This window comes from Pimephales promelas, chromosome 11 (assembly GCF_988280905.1).
Source record: "Pimephales promelas chromosome 11, fPimPro1.hap1.1, whole genome shotgun sequence".
In the NCBI taxonomy this organism is placed as follows: domain Eukaryota; kingdom Metazoa; phylum Chordata; class Actinopteri; order Cypriniformes; family Leuciscidae; genus Pimephales; species Pimephales promelas.
Window position 1 is genome coordinate 5185996 of NC_142779.1, and position 17909 is coordinate 5203904.

The following is a 17909-nucleotide window of genomic DNA, read 5'->3' on the forward strand; positions in this document are numbered from 1 at the left end:
GGAAGATTTGCTGGTGCAGTTGCTCTTTTAGTACGATTCATTTGTGAATGCTGAACCTTGGTGCGTGCCATACAAATGGGTGCTGTTTTGACTCATTTACACGCTTTAGAAGCTCTTCATGAGTTCTCAGCTGGTCAAAATACCATCAAATGTCAGTTACGCACATACAACATGCGCATTTAGCCTTGTGTGCTTTTAGGGCCAATTTGAACGCTAAGCGGACCAGGAATGTTTTTATTGGGTTTTTTTTTTTTTTGGTCCGAACCAAGTGAACCGAACTGCAAGTGTGAACACACCCTTATATTCAACAGAATGTCTAAAAGTCTCCAACAAATGATTGTGACACAGACCTGCAGCACAAAACCATGTTAAACACGTCCGATCACAGATAACCGTCTGCGTCTACAGTTTCACAACAGGCTCAGGGCAGACGATTGCAACAGGAAGTTTCATCCGGATAATTGAAGCTGATTGGCTGTTAGAGAGACACTTGCCTTTTCTTTTCACACTTTAAAGCTTTTCCTGTTTGTTATAGTGGGATGCTCTGGAGTATAACACACTCTATATGAAGGACTTTGAGTAGTTTGAGATCACAAAATACTACACAGGGCCTGTAAGTCACTCTTAAGACTGATTCTTGTGTATGGATATAGTTCAAAGGTTTTGAGATGATTTCTGCGCTACAAGGAGAGAACACAGAACCTTTCTGTATTATATTTGATAAGCTCATTGGTTCTGGTCATTTGAATAAAATATGTGTCGTCTCACATGATACACATGCAAAGCATCAGGTGCTCTGTAACAGTCTGTTTGAGTTATCTGACTTCATGGTTGTCAGTACAGGTCAACTTTGAGCGAATCGATATAGTGATGTGTGTGTGTTTCTCCACAGGCAGGGGACAAGCACTACCACCCCAGCTGTGCTCGCTGTAGCAGGTGTAACCAGATGTTTACAGAAGGAGAGGAGATGTACCTGCAAGGTGAGTCTGAGCCTAAAGACAGCACATATAATACTGCAACTTGACATTAAATTAAGTTAAAATGTCATGTGGTTGGCCATTATAACTGTGTCATGAATATTTTTCAGTGGTACAAATTTAATTTGTCATTAAAAAGTTATATTGGCTTCATGACAGCCAATGTCAAAACCAACCACCTGACAGTTTAAAGTAATGTTAAAAATAAAGCTAGGTGGTTTCTTAAGTTTGATCATTAATCTGCTATGTCATGTTTATGAAAGGTTGTGTTGTCTTAGTAATGTCAAGGTGTCATGACAAAGATGTTATGCTAAGTTGTCATAAACAAGACATCTCAAACATTGTCATATTTGCATTAAAAATGTCATAATTGAGCGAATGACACTTAATGACAGTTGTCATAAACTTGCACAAAACTTCCTTCATATTCATAACGTGTCATGATTATGAAGGTGTCATGTTAATAAAGTAAAGTGCTACCGAAGCAACATTACTTAGATATTAAGTATGTTTTTTATTGCTTCAAAATTGAGTGAGTTCATACCTAAAACAAAAAAAATATCTGCCTGTGGGGTAAAAGAAAATACAGCTTAATTATTTTTCTCAGATATTTTTTCAGCAAAACACATTTAATTGTAATTTATTAATTTGAGATATTTTTGACTAAGCTGCTCAATTCATATAGATTAGTTTACAATCTCTTTATGAACTTTTTGAAGCATCAATGTGATGCCTCTTGGAACTAAATAGTTATTTTTAATTTGATGATATCTGTATTTTTTTTATTTATGTTGTTTTGTCTTATATAGTATCTAGAGAATGGTGGCAGATAATGATAATGGCAGATAATGGCTTCATTTAATTGGTCAAAAATACAATAAAAACAGAAATATTATTAAATATTATTACAATTCAAAATGAAAGTTTTCTGTTTGAATATATTTTAAAATATAATTTATTCATGTGATGCAAATCTGAATTTTCAACATCATTACTTCTGTCTTCAGTGTCTTCAGAAATCATTCTAAAATGCAAATTTGCTGCTCAAGAAATATGTATTATTATTATTATTAATATCAATGTTGAAAACAGTTGTGCAGCTTAATATTTGTGTTTATTTTTATTCTTTAAAAATATATGCATTTATTTGAAATAAAAATATTTTGTGACATTTTAAGTGTCTTTGTCACATTTGATGCATTTAATAATAAATATATATATACTGTATATATCCACCATGCTAGAAATTGAGATTATCATTGTTCATTAAAAAAATGAGCAGTTTGCCAATAGTAAAGGTCACCTCAAAATCATAACCATATTAATTTTAATTCTTCTTTATATGCGTTATCAAAACTGTATCCATATCACATGACTTGACTTTAAATGTGGCCTTTTAGTCTTTGTATTATTTTGCCTTGTGTTTCATTGTTTATGCAGGATCAACAGTTTGGCACCCAGGCTGTAAACATTCAACTAGAGGCGAGGAGAGACAGCGGGTACGGCCCTTTTTCCATCTCACGTTTGTATCCGGTATTTACATGTTTGTCCTGTATAGTTGTTGTCTGTGTGTTCTTCTCTGCAGACTCTTTTCTGAAAGTAAGCAGAGCATATCTCATTGCTAGCTTTGAGGTTGAACTTTCTCCTTCTGGCTGTTTTCTAGTAGACTTGTCGCTCAAACAATCGCTCCGGGAACACCGCTATAGGCTAGGTGATTCAGAATCTTGTATGATGTCCAACCAAACCCCTGTGTCTTCCTCCACAGCTATTGCCTGCATCTCTAGCTCTACTCAGCAAAACAGAAAGGCAGGTACTGTACTCTCTGTCAGCTGCGGCATGGCATCGCATGACCATGTGCTGCCCCCTGGAGGTGGAGGGTGGCAGTGCTCCTCCTGCAGCGCTCAAGCCCGCCCGCTCTGTTTTAGACATAAACCATCATTAACATCTGGTTTATTCCATCTCATAGACGCTGATGCCAAAGAACAGATAGTCTGTTTAGTCGATTAGTAAGTTAAAAGTTGGATATTAGTGTAACCCTGACTCGCATTCCTTCGGTCCTCCGATCAAGTCTAGCAGCTGTAATCACGCATGCTGCATTTCAGTATGTTGAGTAATATCAGAAGCCCTTACATTTCCCGCCATTGGAACATGAAATCGCTATTGACATTCATTGTGTGGAAGGCAAATGAATGAGTTCATTTGTTTTAGGTTTGTTTTAAAGGTTCTCTCATCATTTAGTTCTGGCCTTCATGATATGGGTCAAAACACACTGGACTTGTTGACTAAAAGTATTTCACTTTTAACAATATTGCTGTGCTTTTGTCATTTTTATTTTTATTTATTTTTAAAAAATTGCTATTTAGGTTTATTAGATATTTATTTCAGTTTTAGTTTTAGTTTGTTTCGATTTATTTCCAGTTAATAAACTGCTATATTAATAATTGTATAAAATTTTATTTTATTTCAATTAACACACACACACACATATATATTATTATTATTTATATATATATATATATATATATTATTTATTACTGTATTATTATTTATTATTATATTTTATAATTATTTATTATTAATTAATTATTATTGATATATATATATATATATATATATATAATTTAGTTTTAGTTAAGGGTTTCCTTAGAGCATTTGAAAAATTTGGATAAATGCATTTATAATATATTTATGTTGCACTCATTTCATATTTGTAGTGGATGCCTTGTTGGTTGTGTCTCACAATAAGTGAGTCATAGCATTGATCAGCTGACTGAGTTTCTGCACCCTGATTGGCCTTATATGTTTTACTGTACACTATAAAAATGTATATAATATAATGTAAGTAAGTCAAGGAATACATTATTCCAAGATTATGTACAATAAAGAAAATTTAGGTAAATCTTCTGCTAAAGGAAAAGTTTATTGAGTAATCATGGATCATACTACCGCTAATCATTATGAACTGATGGTTAGCTGTTTAGATGCAAATTAATATTTAATTTTTTTAAATTTTCTGTGCTGTTGTTCTTATTTAAAGCTTATGTTGAATATATTTTTTGTTTTTTTGTTTGCTCCACAGCCGATGCGCTCGTCGACCGAGAGTATATGTTCCAGACCTGGTTCAAGCATACCTAGCTCACCGGGTCACACCATATATGTAAGTGCATTAGTTCATCTCTGTGTGAGTTGATATATGTGCATATATCATCATAAACATACCATGGCTTATTTTTTATATAAAGCTATTTATGTTGACCCCAATTTTTCTAATATATATCAAAAGTAATTATTTTACATCAAAAGCTCAAAAATTACAAAATAACGTATTACAAAAGAGTTTAATTTCAAATAAATGTTCTTTCAAAATGATATATATATATATATATATATATATATATATGTACACTATAACATATATATAGGGGGGGGGGGATGCACAACAATATGAAGCAGCACAAAACTGATAATAATTAGAAATATTTTTTGAGCAGCAAATCAGCAATTCTGAAGGATCATGTGACACTGAAGACTGGATTAATGATGCTGAAAATTCAGCTTTGCATCACAGGAATAAATTACATATAAATCATATTAAAATATATATTGTAATATTGTTTCTCTGTATTTTTGAACAAATAAATACAGCCGGGCTGAGCATACGAGACTTCTTTCAAAATCATTTAAAAGAAATTATCGACCTCGTACTTTTAATGCTGATTACTCAACAAATATCAATAATTATTGTGCATTTTATTGGACTTTACAATGTTATAAATTGGCTTATTTGAGTTGTCATATAGTTTTATGGATGTTTAGATAGATAGAAGTCCTGATAGATAGCTTTCTTTTCTGTCATTGTGAATTCTGACAGCAGTGTTTAAATATAAATAATAGTTAACTTATTAAAACAATAACCGCGATAAAATTACTATAACATACAACCTCTTGGCTTATTGCTTCTTTCTTTATTATTTAAATTCTCATAATTTCGCTGTTGGTAGATCTTAATATTTTCACTGCTGTCATGTAGAAATTTATATATGTGTGTGACTCCCTGTGTGTGCTTGTGTTTTCCTCTAGGCAAAAGTAGACAATGAGATCCTTGATTACAGGGATTTAGCAGCCATTCCCAAAGTCAAAGCCATTTATGACATTGAGCGTCCAGATTTAATCCACTATGAGCCACTTTACACCACCACACTGGAGGAGTCAGAGGAGGGAGAGAGTGTGGGAGAGGTAAAAATAAGACAAAAAGAAGCTCTGTTCCAAACCATAGAGACATTTCTGTCTAGACAGCATCATAGGTGACATGCTCCTGATGAGAAGATATATATATATATGTGTGTGTGTGTATATGTTGTATAGCCCAAAAACAAAATCACTATGTAAAAGAAAATAACAGGTCCCCTTTAAATTTCATTCAGCAGATGAAATTATCATAGGATATTATAGGATGTTGCCTTAGAAGGTACATATGTAGGTGGTAAATAGTGATGCAGCTCACTAGGGTTTGAAACAGAGCTCTCAGAGTTCAGTGTCCAACACAGACTAATACATTTTTTCTACTTGTGTAAAAGGGATATTTATTCACTCACAGTAGTCCTTTATTTGACATTCACCTGGACTTTATTATCCCAACACAACACCTCTCTGTTGACAGCTGCAGAGCTCCAGGAGAGAGTGTTCACCCATGCCAGACGACCGAGTAAGTTATTCACATGACCTGTTCCACTCATTCGCATGTTATTGATGTCCCATTTCTGATTTTAATGATTCGGATCGGTTCTCAAGAGTCACTAAGCCATGGATGGATGGATGGATGGATGGATAAAATAATAATAATAGATAGATAGATAGATAGATAGATAGATAGATAGATAGATAGATAGATAGATAGATAGATAGATAGATAGATAGATAGATAGATAGATAGATAGATAGATAGATAGATAGATAGATAGATAGATAGACAGATTATTTCTTTTCACTTTGGGAAAGAATTCATTTAATTCTCTGACAATGTCCTTTTTTTTTTGTAAGAATTGCCCCCATAGCTTTAATAGTCTCCCAGTTAAAATGTGAATTTCTTCATAGAAGTTTCATTGTCTGCATTTTTTTTTTTTTTTTTTTCGTTGTTTCAGACCAGGTCACCCACGCCGATTGCTGAAGTAAGTCCGATTTTGAGTTTTATTTTGCATGCAGGCAAAAATAAAATTATTACATAATAAATTGTGGAGAATATTTATATTTTCAATTATAAGAACATATAAATTATATTATATATGTTTTGTTTTGTTTTTTTCAGGGTTATTATGACATGAGAGAACGTATCCTTCACAGGTCGACGAGTCAGGGCTCCATCGGCTCTCCCATCTACAGCCGCCACAGTTACACACCCATGTCCCGCTCACCACAGCACTTCCACAGACCCGGTGAGCTATGAACCCTGTCTGTCTGCTGTCTACATAAGACTCAATTTAATATTGCATCAAATCAAAATGTCTTTTATGGATTATTTACAGCTTTCCCTCAGTGTCCAAATTTAGTTTTAGAATAGAGAAAACCTTTGCAAATCCCCTCTAAACACTAGGACTTGTGGAAATCGAGATGCACCACTATTCAAACAGGTTTAAAAATTAATAAATAAATTAAATTAACACTTTTCATCCTGCAAGGACAAAGCAATCTTAATTATTCCAAACTTTTGACCATTAGTGTATATGTATATAAATGTTGTTATTTATCACTAGACATTGCTACATGTGCTATAATATATAAGTGCATATATTATGCATGTAAATGATCAAATCATCTTTCTTGTATCTAGTTTTTAACTTCATTGTTTATTTTTAAATACTAAATTTGACTTAGTTTATTAAAAATTTGGAGTCAAATTGAGGCTTTAGACATATACATACATACATAATTATTGATTATTGATAAATGGCTGAAGAATGCTGTTTTTAGCTATTTCGCCCAGCCCTAATTTGAGCTGTTCTCCCTATTGACCTCTGACCCTGTTTCTGATTGGAGGCACTGAGCCGTCCAGTGGTCGGAGTTCCCCAGGGTCCAGCACCCCTCCTCTCCCTCTGACCCCTAAACATTTTCACCTGCCAGGTACTGTTGGGATTCTTCCAGCGGCCCCCTGTGTGTCAATCCCAGCATGCCCCTGTGTTTAAGCACACTTTCACAATTCATTACATGTTCTATATCTGGTTATCTCTGTCTTTAAACTCACACTACTCACATTTTTGTTCAGAAAATGCAAAGATCTTACATCATATGTTAATTTGGTGATGGAAAATCCAAAGTTTACGTGATGCAGTTGTCAGTTTCTCCGACTTTATGGATCGTTGGTGCATTTTGTATGTGTTATTGCTTTTGTTTGTTCTTTTTAAAACTCTGATATCAAGAATTACAATTTTAAACATTTCATTTTTCCTTTCTTTCAGATCAAGGAGTAAACATCTACAGAAAACCCCCTATCTACAAACAGCATGGTATAGTCATTCTGAACATTTGAGGTCAACACTTTAACTTTTACATTGATGAATGATAGGAAATTAGATTTGGATACATGCATATTGATTTATAATACTAAAGCAGTGTTTCCCAACCAATTTGTGATATATTGACTCACACAGCCACATCTTAAAGGGATAGTTTACCCAAAAATGAAAATGCTGTCATTAATTATTCACCCTCATGTCGTTCCAAACCCGTAAGACCTTCATTCATCTTCGGAAAAGACAAATTAGGATATCGTGATGAAATCTGGATGACATCGTTAAAAAAAAAGTCCATGTAACAACTATGGTTCAACAATGGTTCATGGTTTAGCTTGATAAGACCCTTATTCATCGTCTGGAATAGTTTAAATCATTTAATGGAGTTTCAGAATATTTCACACCATGACTGTGTGGTTTGTATGTCACTTTTCCATAATTCTGTGTTTTGTTTGTCTGTTTTTGTTTGGAAACTGTGAGTCCCTCCACCTCATTAATATCTGCTTGTGTGCCATTTAACACCACCTCAATGTTAACATGTAAGTATTGTTTGAAGTCTTCTCAACTGAGCTCATTTCACTATAAATATCAATCAACCAACCGATCAATCAATCATCATTAAAGCGTCTTCTGATGAGTGCCTGAATAGCTTTCATACATATCCATCAATAACAAAACTTGCACAAAAAAAATGCACGATTTTTAAGTTAGATCTGCAAAAGTTAGTATCTGCTCATTTATTTAGTGAACATGTAAAGTCATGTAAGTAAAATCTGTTTTTTTTTTTTTTTTTTTTACATAATTATTACATTGATATCTTGTTGCTGATATCACCAAGCATTGAAAAAAGTAAATAGGCCAAATCTCAAGTTTATTGGTATTTAAATGGGTCATATCACACACTATTGTTTTTTTCTCTCTCTGAGCTCCACTTATAATACTAGTACTGTATATAATATTGGTACCAAAACATAAGTTGACACAATTTATTTTAATTTTTTGCTGTTGTCCTTGTATGCAAATGCCATTTTCGCATGTGAATTGAGATCAAATGCTTTTGCACGTGCAGGTTTTCTGTGGAGTTCAATGTAGTTTGTTTTTCTCCATCCCAAGACAATCTGCACTGAAAAGTGTCTAAATTATATTTAGATCAGCATAAAATGGTCAGGGATCTTGTTAAAAATAAACTTCAACTTCTTGTTTCTAATGTTACGATCATTTGGAGTCACATGCAGAGCGGCAGGTGCTATGGATGGATGGATGGATGGATGGATGGATGGATGGATGGATGGATGGATGGATGGATGGATGGATGGATGGATGGATGGATGGATGGATGGATGGATGGATGGATGGATGGATGGATGGATGGATGGATGGATGGATGGATAGATAGATAGATAGATAGATAGATAGATAGATAGATAGATAGATAGATAGATAGATAGATAGATAGATAGATAGATAGATAGATAGATAGATAGATAGATAGATAGATAGATAGATAGATAGATAGATAGATAGATAGATCTGCCCCCACATTCACATCCACGCTATATGCAACACAGAAGAGTGGACACGCCCCTCACTACTGATTGGCTACAAATGTCTCTTGGTGCTTGGTCCGATCCCCATTCAACAGCGTTTCTCAAACTTTGTTTCAGTTTTCTTTTTCTCATCAGGGAGGGCGTTTTTACTTCTGATTATCACTGTATCGGATTGTTTGTGATATGACCCCTTTAAAGTATAGTCATTCGCAGATATGGCCATTCGGGTCATATCCCCCGCTGCCTTCATGCAATGTGTTCTGAAGCCAGTGATTGTTTTGTCCGATTCCTGCATGGCTTATTTTGGCTGAGTGAATTATGATATAGATGTGCATGTTTAGCATGCAAGCAAACAACCAGTAGTCTCTATAGTAGCATTGTGAATGTGAATGAGGAGAGGCCTTCAACTCTTATGCCACATATGGCTTGCAGCAGGTGGTTTTTCTGCTATCTGTTGGTTAGATGTTGGTGTAGCCACACTGATGGTCCAGCTCCCCCGGTTTATTGATCTAGATTCAGCTGCTTTTGCAGCCCAGAGCAAGTCTGCTGATGACATCATCAAATCGGCCAAATTCCCCTCAGCGTACGCCCCTGGTCCAGACTACCCAGCAATGATAGAGACAGACTGCTGGTCCTTGCCGATCTCCCATGCTGCCCTAGGTACTGTGGGAACTACAACCTTGCCCTCAAGATTTAAAGCAGATTTATTAACATATAGATAGATGTAGATGTAGATGCTAGTAAGTAGTAAGTTGCTTCTTCCTGATTAATAGACCATTTTGCAAGATGTAAACAACACTTGTCAGTTTTGCAAATGGTTCCTTTATTTCAAATGTAAAGAAAACATCTTAAAGATGTTTGTTTAACTTTTTGATTCAGTTCTATATGTTGTGTTGGTTGTATTTTATCCCAACATTTATGTATATTGTTAAAAAACTGAAACAGGAAGTGCTTCTGGACCAGTGTTGGTTACATCTCGCAAAATGGTCTATAGTTTAATATTCAATATCAAATTGAAATCTTATATAGAGTACTTTTTCTAAAGTTTGTTTATCATTGTGTTTCAAATTATTGTATTATCGCATTAAAACAGCTTTTGGTGCTGGATTGGCATTAAAAAAAATAGTGTAACGTTAAATAAACGTTAAAACCGAATACTGAGATTGACTTCAAACGTCTGTGTTGTCTTTCTGTCCATGTGTTACTGTGTAATCGTCTGTCTTGATGTAACACAAGTGATCATTTCATGTCTGTTCTATCAGGAAGTATAAATACCTAATGTAAAATGTGTTTCCTTTATATAAAAAACAGATTAAAGACTGCAGAATTTTACATTAGCTCTCCCCTCCATCCTTGATTTTAGGTGTTTGTGTGTGGGACTGCGTCCTACTAAGGTGTTTTTATTGTCGTTGTGCTGCTCAGGAACAGACGGGTGGAGAAGGTCAAGAGAGGAGGATGAGGAGGAGCTTCAGAAACGCAGACAGATTCAGGAGGAACATCTCAACAAGGTCAGGAACTGAAAGAAATGCAACACAGAGAGCAGCTCTAGAACGTGTTCCTGTTTAAATGGCTTCATGTTTCTGATCCCAGATCCAATCTGGTTTGGGGAAAATGATCCTTAAAGAGGAGAAGGAGAAAGAGAAGATCCGAGAGAGTCACGAACGGAGTCAATCGGCACAACGCTACGAGCATGGAAGCAGTAATGCTCCTCAGTACAATAGATTGCAAACTAGACATTCATGTTCTGACTTTTATTGAGGTAGTAAATCGAATGCAGGATTTGAATTTAAGGAATCAGGATTAATGGAATGAAATGCATACTACATATATTTCAAAATACATTTTAAAAGGAATAATATACAGTCTCAGTAAAAAAAGGTACAAAAGCTGTCACTGGGGCTGTACCTTTACAAAAGGTAAACTTTTGTCCATTTTAGGTAATATGTACATTTCAGGTGCTAATATATACATTTTAAGTGTTGATATGTCCATTTCAGATGCTAATATGTACATTTTAGGTGCTAATGTTTACATTTTAAGTGTACATTTTAGGTGCTAATATGTACATTTTAAGTGTTGATATGTACATTTTAAGTGTTGATATGTACATTTCAGGTGCTAATATGTACATTTCAGGTGCTAATATGTACATTTTAAGTGTTATGTACATTTTAGGTGCTAATATGTACAGTTGAGGTGTTAATGTGAACATTTTAGGTTCTAATATGTACATTTTAAGTGTTGATATGTACATTTCAGGTGCTAATATGTACATTTTAGGTGCTAATATGTACATTTTAGGTGCTAATATGTACATTTTAAGTGTTGATATGTACATTTCAGGTGCTAATATGTACATTTCAGGTGCTAATATGTACATTTTAAGTGTTGATATGTACATTTTAGGTGCTAATATGTACAGTTGATGTGTTAATGTGAACATTTTAGGTTCTAATATGTACATTTTAAGTGTTGATATGTACATTTTAGGCGCTAATATGTACCAATAAGGTACCAATATGCACCCTTTAGGTACAAAAGTGTACCCTTTGAAAAGGTACAGTCCCAGTGACAGCTTTTGTACCTTTTTTTTCAGAGAGTGTATATATACATTATTTACAGTATATATTATTGGACCTAATTTTTTCATGGTGAATGTATACTATGTTATTACAATTGCAGATCAAAGTTCACCGTCTAAATCAGGCTCACTGCCTGGATACGGGCGGAATGGACTGCATCGGGTAAGATCCTTTCTTTTGAGGAATCTGTGGGACATTACTTAAAGGGGTACTTCAGGATTTAGCATTAAGCTCAGTTTGCATTAGTAGAAAACGTGTAGTATTTTCGAATTACCATGCTTTCCACCCTCATATCCCCCTGAGACGAGAGATTTATGTATTTTTTGTCTGGAAAAAATACTTTGATGATGCAAATTTCACAAAAATACTACAGTAGTAGGGTCTGTCCCGCATGATCTCAACCCGCCCATAGAGGGTGGATCTCACTCACAGAATGAACACACAGTGTCATCCATCTTTTTTTGGAAGCTAAGCTAGCAGGCTCTTGTTCTGTTGAGAAAGCTGAGTAGTAGGGGTTACCATCCTCTTCTCCTAGGGCAGCGAAGTAAGTGCATTCTGGGAGTTGTTGTCTTTCATCCACATGAGCCAAAAATACATTTTCTGGCTTTTCTCAGTGTAGAAAGCTCCAAATTCAAAAATAATTTCACTTTTCTTCTACATAAATGACCCATTTTAAATACACATTCATCTTTCCAGAGGTGAAGTATCCCTTTAATAATCACAATATAATATCATGTAATGTAATATATTGATTAAAGAGATACTACACTGTAAATTTATTAACTGTTAAAATGTATTTAAAGATGAAAAAAATATTATTGGGAGTACTTTTTACAAGAAAATACTATTTCAGTTTGTGTGCTTTCATTGTGTTACAGTCTGAGATATTTATTAGCTGTTTCTGAGTTAAATATGAGTTAAATATATATACTATATATATATATATATATATATATATTACAGTGTATTCAACCCATTTTTGTCTGTTTCTAATGTCTTTTTTGTTTTTCCTCCAGCCTCAGTCGACTGATTTTACACAGTACAACAGTTATGGGGACGTGTGCAGTGGGATGAGAGGTTTGTTTATCTGTCTCTTTATTTAATTTATCTTAAATTACATATCTGACATTGGATCATGAAACCAGTCACACAAGTAGCACGGGTATATTTGTGGAAATAGCCAACAATACTTTCGTTGTATGGGTCAAAATTATAATTTTTTCTTTTATGCCAAAAATCATTAGGATATTAAGTAAAGATCATGTTCCATGAGGATATTTTGTTAATTTCCTACTGTAAATATAGAAAACATTTATTTTTTGTGAGTGAATGCAGTAAATTCACTCAAAACTTTAAATGCAATGTTTAGATTTTTTCGACCCTCAGATTCCAGATATTCAAATAGTCGTATCTCGGCCAAATATTCCATACATCAATGGAAAGCTTATATATTCAGCTTTCAGATGATTTTTTTTTTTAACCCTCTGGGCTTCTTCGGTCAAAAATGACCGAAAACTGTTACGTTTTGAAATGTTTAATTTTTTTGCTTGATCGGATCGGGCTGAAACTTGGTGACTTTTGTTGTATTACCTATATGAACACACAAAAAAATCAAGGAGATGATTCTGATTTGTTAAAGGGTCGTAAAAAAAAAGTCACACTTAGCTTCCTCCCGGTCAAACATGACCGACATAGGAAATGAATGGGAAATACGAAAAAATAGGAAAACTCAGAGAAACTTTTGGTGGTACAAGCTACAGATCAGCAACTGTGCAGAAATAAAAAAGTGTACAGCAATGAAGGGGTGACACTCTAGAACATCAAGAGTGCAAATAAGACCCCCCCCCCCCCCCACACACACACACACACACACACACACACACACACACACGCACACAAACACACACACATACACAGATGAACTGGCAAGACTGCACCAGCAAATTTGTAGAATATGAAAAATAAAATCAATAAATGAGAAAAAAATCTTGCTCAAATGTGCACTCACACACACACGCACACAGACATGAGAAATCATGTCTAAACCAACAAAAAGAATCAAAAAGCCTTTCTATGTATTTGAATAGGAAGCTATAGGCAGCCTACAGGCTGTACAGGACATTGCACACATGTAACTATTTTTTAAAGCCACTAGGTGGCGCTCTTCTACTTGAATTATTTTTTTTTTATTAGCTGACACTCTATTTTGATGTGAAATGTTGTATTTATTGAAAAAAAAATATATAAAATAAAAATATGTATATTAATTCTAATGGAAAAAATAGCTCATAAAAATTATATAATTAATGCAAAGTATAATAAAAAATTCTAAAAATTCTAAATAATAATCAGAAAATATTATAGAACAAAAATATATTTGAATGGTTATCCTGGGAAGAAGTAAAGTTAAATTTTAAGGCTTCGTCCGTTTTTGACCGGGAGGAAGCTAAGTGTAACCCATTTACGAAGAAGCCCAGAGGGTTAAAAAATGACCCATGTGACTGGTTTTGTGGTCCAGGGTCACATATAGGAACATGTAATGAGAGCAAATAATAGTCAAATATGTATTGGTCAAAGTATTGGAAGTAGTAAAAATGCATATTAATAATAAAGTTTTTCTCATATTAAAAACAAACCTTTTTACCTTTTTTATTTTCTTCTTAACAGAGTTTCAGGTACGTAGCTATAATTACCTCTTGGAATCACTCTTTTTTTCTCATTTATCCTTCTTGCTTTCTTATATTGCTAACTGATACAGGTATGTAAAATAGGGTACAACGGGGCCAAAGGCACACCTTAAGAAAAATGTGCTTTTCACTACTCTCATAGTGTATGATTGCAGAAAAAGATGTGTTTGTATTGAATATTTATGGAGCAACAGATTTTGTATGAAATAAATCATAAAAGTGGTTTATTTTGTTTACAAATCTTATAAAATATGAGGTGGCAAGGTGGGCCTATTACCCCAGCCCCCACATAATGCACACATGATATTATTTATACAAATATTTTAGCTAAAATAATGTTTTTAATAATGTCTAAGTCAATAATTGTTCAAAACAATCACTTTAGCAAAGTTTGTACTATTTTCTGTTTATTTTGATAAATTAAAGAATTCAGTTTTGTTAATAATATGGAAATATATTTAAAAATTATAGAAATTAAATTATTTCATAAAGTAAACATTCTGAAAGCATTGAAGGAGATCATATAATAATTAAATGTGGATTTACAGTAGTTACAATACATTATATTTCATTATATATGACTAATATTGTGTTTTTTAAAATATGTTGATTATCTCTAAGGTGGACAGCCAACCTAATATATGATACAGATTGCATCAAGGATCAGCCAAAAATCGACTAGCATCTTGTTTTGGAAAGTGCTGCGGCACGTTTTTGTGCAATCTAGTGGTTTAGAAGAATATAAAATCAAAACTTAGCCCTGTTGTACCCTATTCTTTAAAAATAATATCTTCTACATGCTCATACTCATTCAAACAACATTATGTGAACTAAAATTGAAAGAAACAGCTGTCATGGCTGTCATTAAAGTAGCTTCATGTTCTCACTCTGTCTATGATTTGTTTCTAGGCTATGCATGACGGCCACCGCACATCCACTAGAATGGACAGAGGAGTGTCTATGCCTAACATGCTGGAACCAAAAGCAAGTGTAACACATTAAACTAGCAAAACATTATCTGGTATTGAATATGAGTTCAATTATTACTGTAGGCATTGAACTTGGATATAGGAAGTACTTGGATGTAATGGTACTCTACAGCCCGTTCACACCAAGGACGATAGCTATAACGATAAAGATGTAGACCTTATGTAGTCCCGCCCCTTTTCATCTTTGGCCTCATTGTGTTCTGTCTTCCGGTTTATATTTCATGAAGGTAAGATCTTATGGATTTATGAATGTGTTTTTTTCATTTCCTATGACAATAAAGGATACAACAGATGGATCCTTCGCAGCCTTGCCTACCCCAGAATTCATTGCGCGCCAGTGACGACAGGGTTTGTTTTGAGAGAGAGAAATTGCCAAATTACACTTTTAAACGTAGGTATGCAGCCTCTGAATTGGGACACAGGCGATTTCATTGGAATCATTTTCAGAACGACTTTTTTCTAGCTGATGTACGATAAAAACATAACAGCCAATCAGAATTCATTGAGCATTTAAAGCGGCAGAAGGCAAAACTGCAGAGTGTGATTACAATAAACAGAACGATATTGTGGACGCTAATGGAGTTATCTTTATAGTTATCATTCTTGGTGTGCTTTCCTGATTTATTTGACCCTAGACTACATTTCAAACAATTAAAACGAGTTTGTGCATTTTTGTACTTACTGAGATGTCCTTTAAAGGTATATCCATATGAAATGCTGAAGATAACCAGCCGCGGTCGCGCCAAACTGCCCAGAGATGTGGACAGAACCCGACTAGAGGTAATTGCTCACAGAATATGTATCGCAAAACACCGCATTATGATATAATCAAGTTGCTCTAGGGGATTTTTATGCTTTTTTATTCATTTTCACCTGCATTTCTAGCGCCACCTGTCTCCAGAGATGTTCTTTGAAATCTTTGGGATGGAAATGAAGGAATTCGACAGGTTACCTCTGTGGAAACGCAATGAACTGAAGAAGAAAGCCAAACTCTTCTAACCAGGATGCACAACATCTACACACACTCACATGATGTATCATACAGCTGTTTGCTGATCTTCTGTTGTTTCTTGCTAAAACTATAGCCAGAAGACAGTTCCATTCTGCAATATTATCAGATGATGTCAGTTTGTAATAAACGGAGGGTCCAAGCATTTCAGATATATCTCCAAAATTCGCAACACTTTGTTCTCTTTGTCTCTGTTGTTTTAGTTTTCCCTCTTTCAGAAATGAGTCTTTGTCTTTTTGTTCTTTGTTCCTCTTGCATATCTTGGAAAATCATGTTCATGCAGGTCTGACCATTTGCAGTCATAATCCATTTAATTCAGTGTTCCAGTAAAGACTCCTCTGTTTGCGTCACCTTTTTTTTCAGGGAGGGATTGTAGATGCTACACTGTGTGGGTGTCTGTGTCTTTGTACCTGTTATGCATTTAAAGAAATGTAATCCATAGCACATATCCATGTATTCACCCTTTACTACTGTACCAGCCTCTAAAGCATCTGTAAAATTAAAGGTGAAGCGTGTAATTTCTGGGTCAATAGCGGGACCAAACGTAATTGGGGGGAAATGGACAGCTATCAGGGAATGTTCTGGCAAGGTTCTCTCAAAGTTATGAACAAACATCCTTCTGAGATATGTTCTTTCAAAGTTATCTGGTCTTTAATGATGCTATTAAATCATTAGCACAAAAAAATATTTATACATATTCCTTTAATGTTTTCTCTAATGCTCACATTTAAACAAAAAAAAACTGAGAGCATTCAAAAATAACGTTTTCATAACTAAATCGGAACGTTAGCAAAACTTTCTTGGAACATATTTTGTGCTTCTCAATATCTTTTTCATTTGATGCCACTAGTGGTGCAGAAGTGACACATTTCACCTATAAGCTTTCTGAAGCTAATTTAACTGTTGAATCAATGCTGATGTCCCTATATATTGTACATTTAAATAATAGAATTCTATTAAATAATAGAATAGAATTTAAGGTAAAAATGAACTGGATTTGACTTTTCTTTTTAAGAGCTGATACTCACTGCCAATTTATCGTATTTCAATTGTATTTTTTACAGTAAATGAAAATGTTTCAATGAGCAACTCTCAGTAAAACCAAAGGCAACAAGAGAACGGGCTGTAAAATAGTTGTAGCTGTTTTTATTTTATTTCATCCTCTTTATTCAAATCTGACGTCTTCATATTAATGCAATCCACAGTAGCTCGTGCGTTGAATTATTAGCTGGACCAAATCAGAATTCAGCTGAAAACATTCTCATTAAACACCATGATCAACAGCGACAAGTTTGAATAAAAGATGAGGAAATACTTATGTCTACTTCCGTCTCGTCTCTCTCATATTAGGAGTAGCCTAGTTGTCAATGTTTATGAACCAGATTACTTTTTTATAATTTTTAAAATTCAACTAGATACGGGATGACACCTTTTCGCCATTTATAGTTTTAATAATATTTTTTATAAATTTCCACATCTTTACTTTTTTTTTTCATGTGTCATTTCCATGATTTAAGCATATTAAAATTACCTTACATGTCCAGCTTTTCCATGAACAAGTTTGGGAAGAGTGCCGAACTGCAGCTTTTATTATCAGCATTAAACAATACTT

At 34.3% G+C, this 17909-nt stretch overlaps 1 protein-coding gene across 14 annotated transcripts in view; it reads left to right on the plus strand.

The window, feature by feature from the left end:
* Positions 1-17621, plus strand: part of ablim1a (actin binding LIM protein 1a) — a 48083-nt gene extending 30462 nt beyond the window's left edge. The window contains exons 7-24 of one of the 14 annotated variants that reach the window (XM_089116801.1): positions 893-980; positions 2418-2476; positions 4057-4134; positions 5058-5213; positions 5638-5682; positions 6119-6145; positions 6283-6409; positions 7011-7094; positions 7430-7477; positions 9544-9690; positions 10453-10538; positions 10621-10729; positions 11713-11774; positions 12629-12689; positions 14280-14287; positions 15209-15283; positions 15988-16068; positions 16174-17621. In XM_089116801.1, coding sequence (XP_088972927.1) covers positions 893-980; positions 2418-2476; positions 4057-4134; positions 5058-5213; positions 5638-5682; positions 6119-6145; positions 6283-6409; positions 7011-7094; positions 7430-7477; positions 9544-9690; positions 10453-10538; positions 10621-10729; positions 11713-11774; positions 12629-12689; positions 14280-14287; positions 15209-15283; positions 15988-16068; positions 16174-16287 — 1455 coding nt within the window. In that variant the 3' untranslated portion in view covers positions 16288-17621. Of the gene's footprint in view, positions 1-892; positions 981-2417; positions 2477-2742; positions 2788-4056; positions 4135-5057; positions 5214-5637; positions 5683-6118; positions 6146-6282; positions 6410-7010; positions 7095-7429; positions 7478-9543; positions 9691-10452; positions 10539-10620; positions 10743-11712; positions 11775-12628; positions 13855-14279; positions 14595-15208; positions 15284-15987; positions 16069-16173 lie in introns of those variants that run through there. The other 13 variants (XM_089116800.1, XM_089116790.1, XM_089116791.1 and 10 more) reach the window with 13 other exon arrangements.
* Positions 17622-17909: the final 288 nt, after the last annotated feature.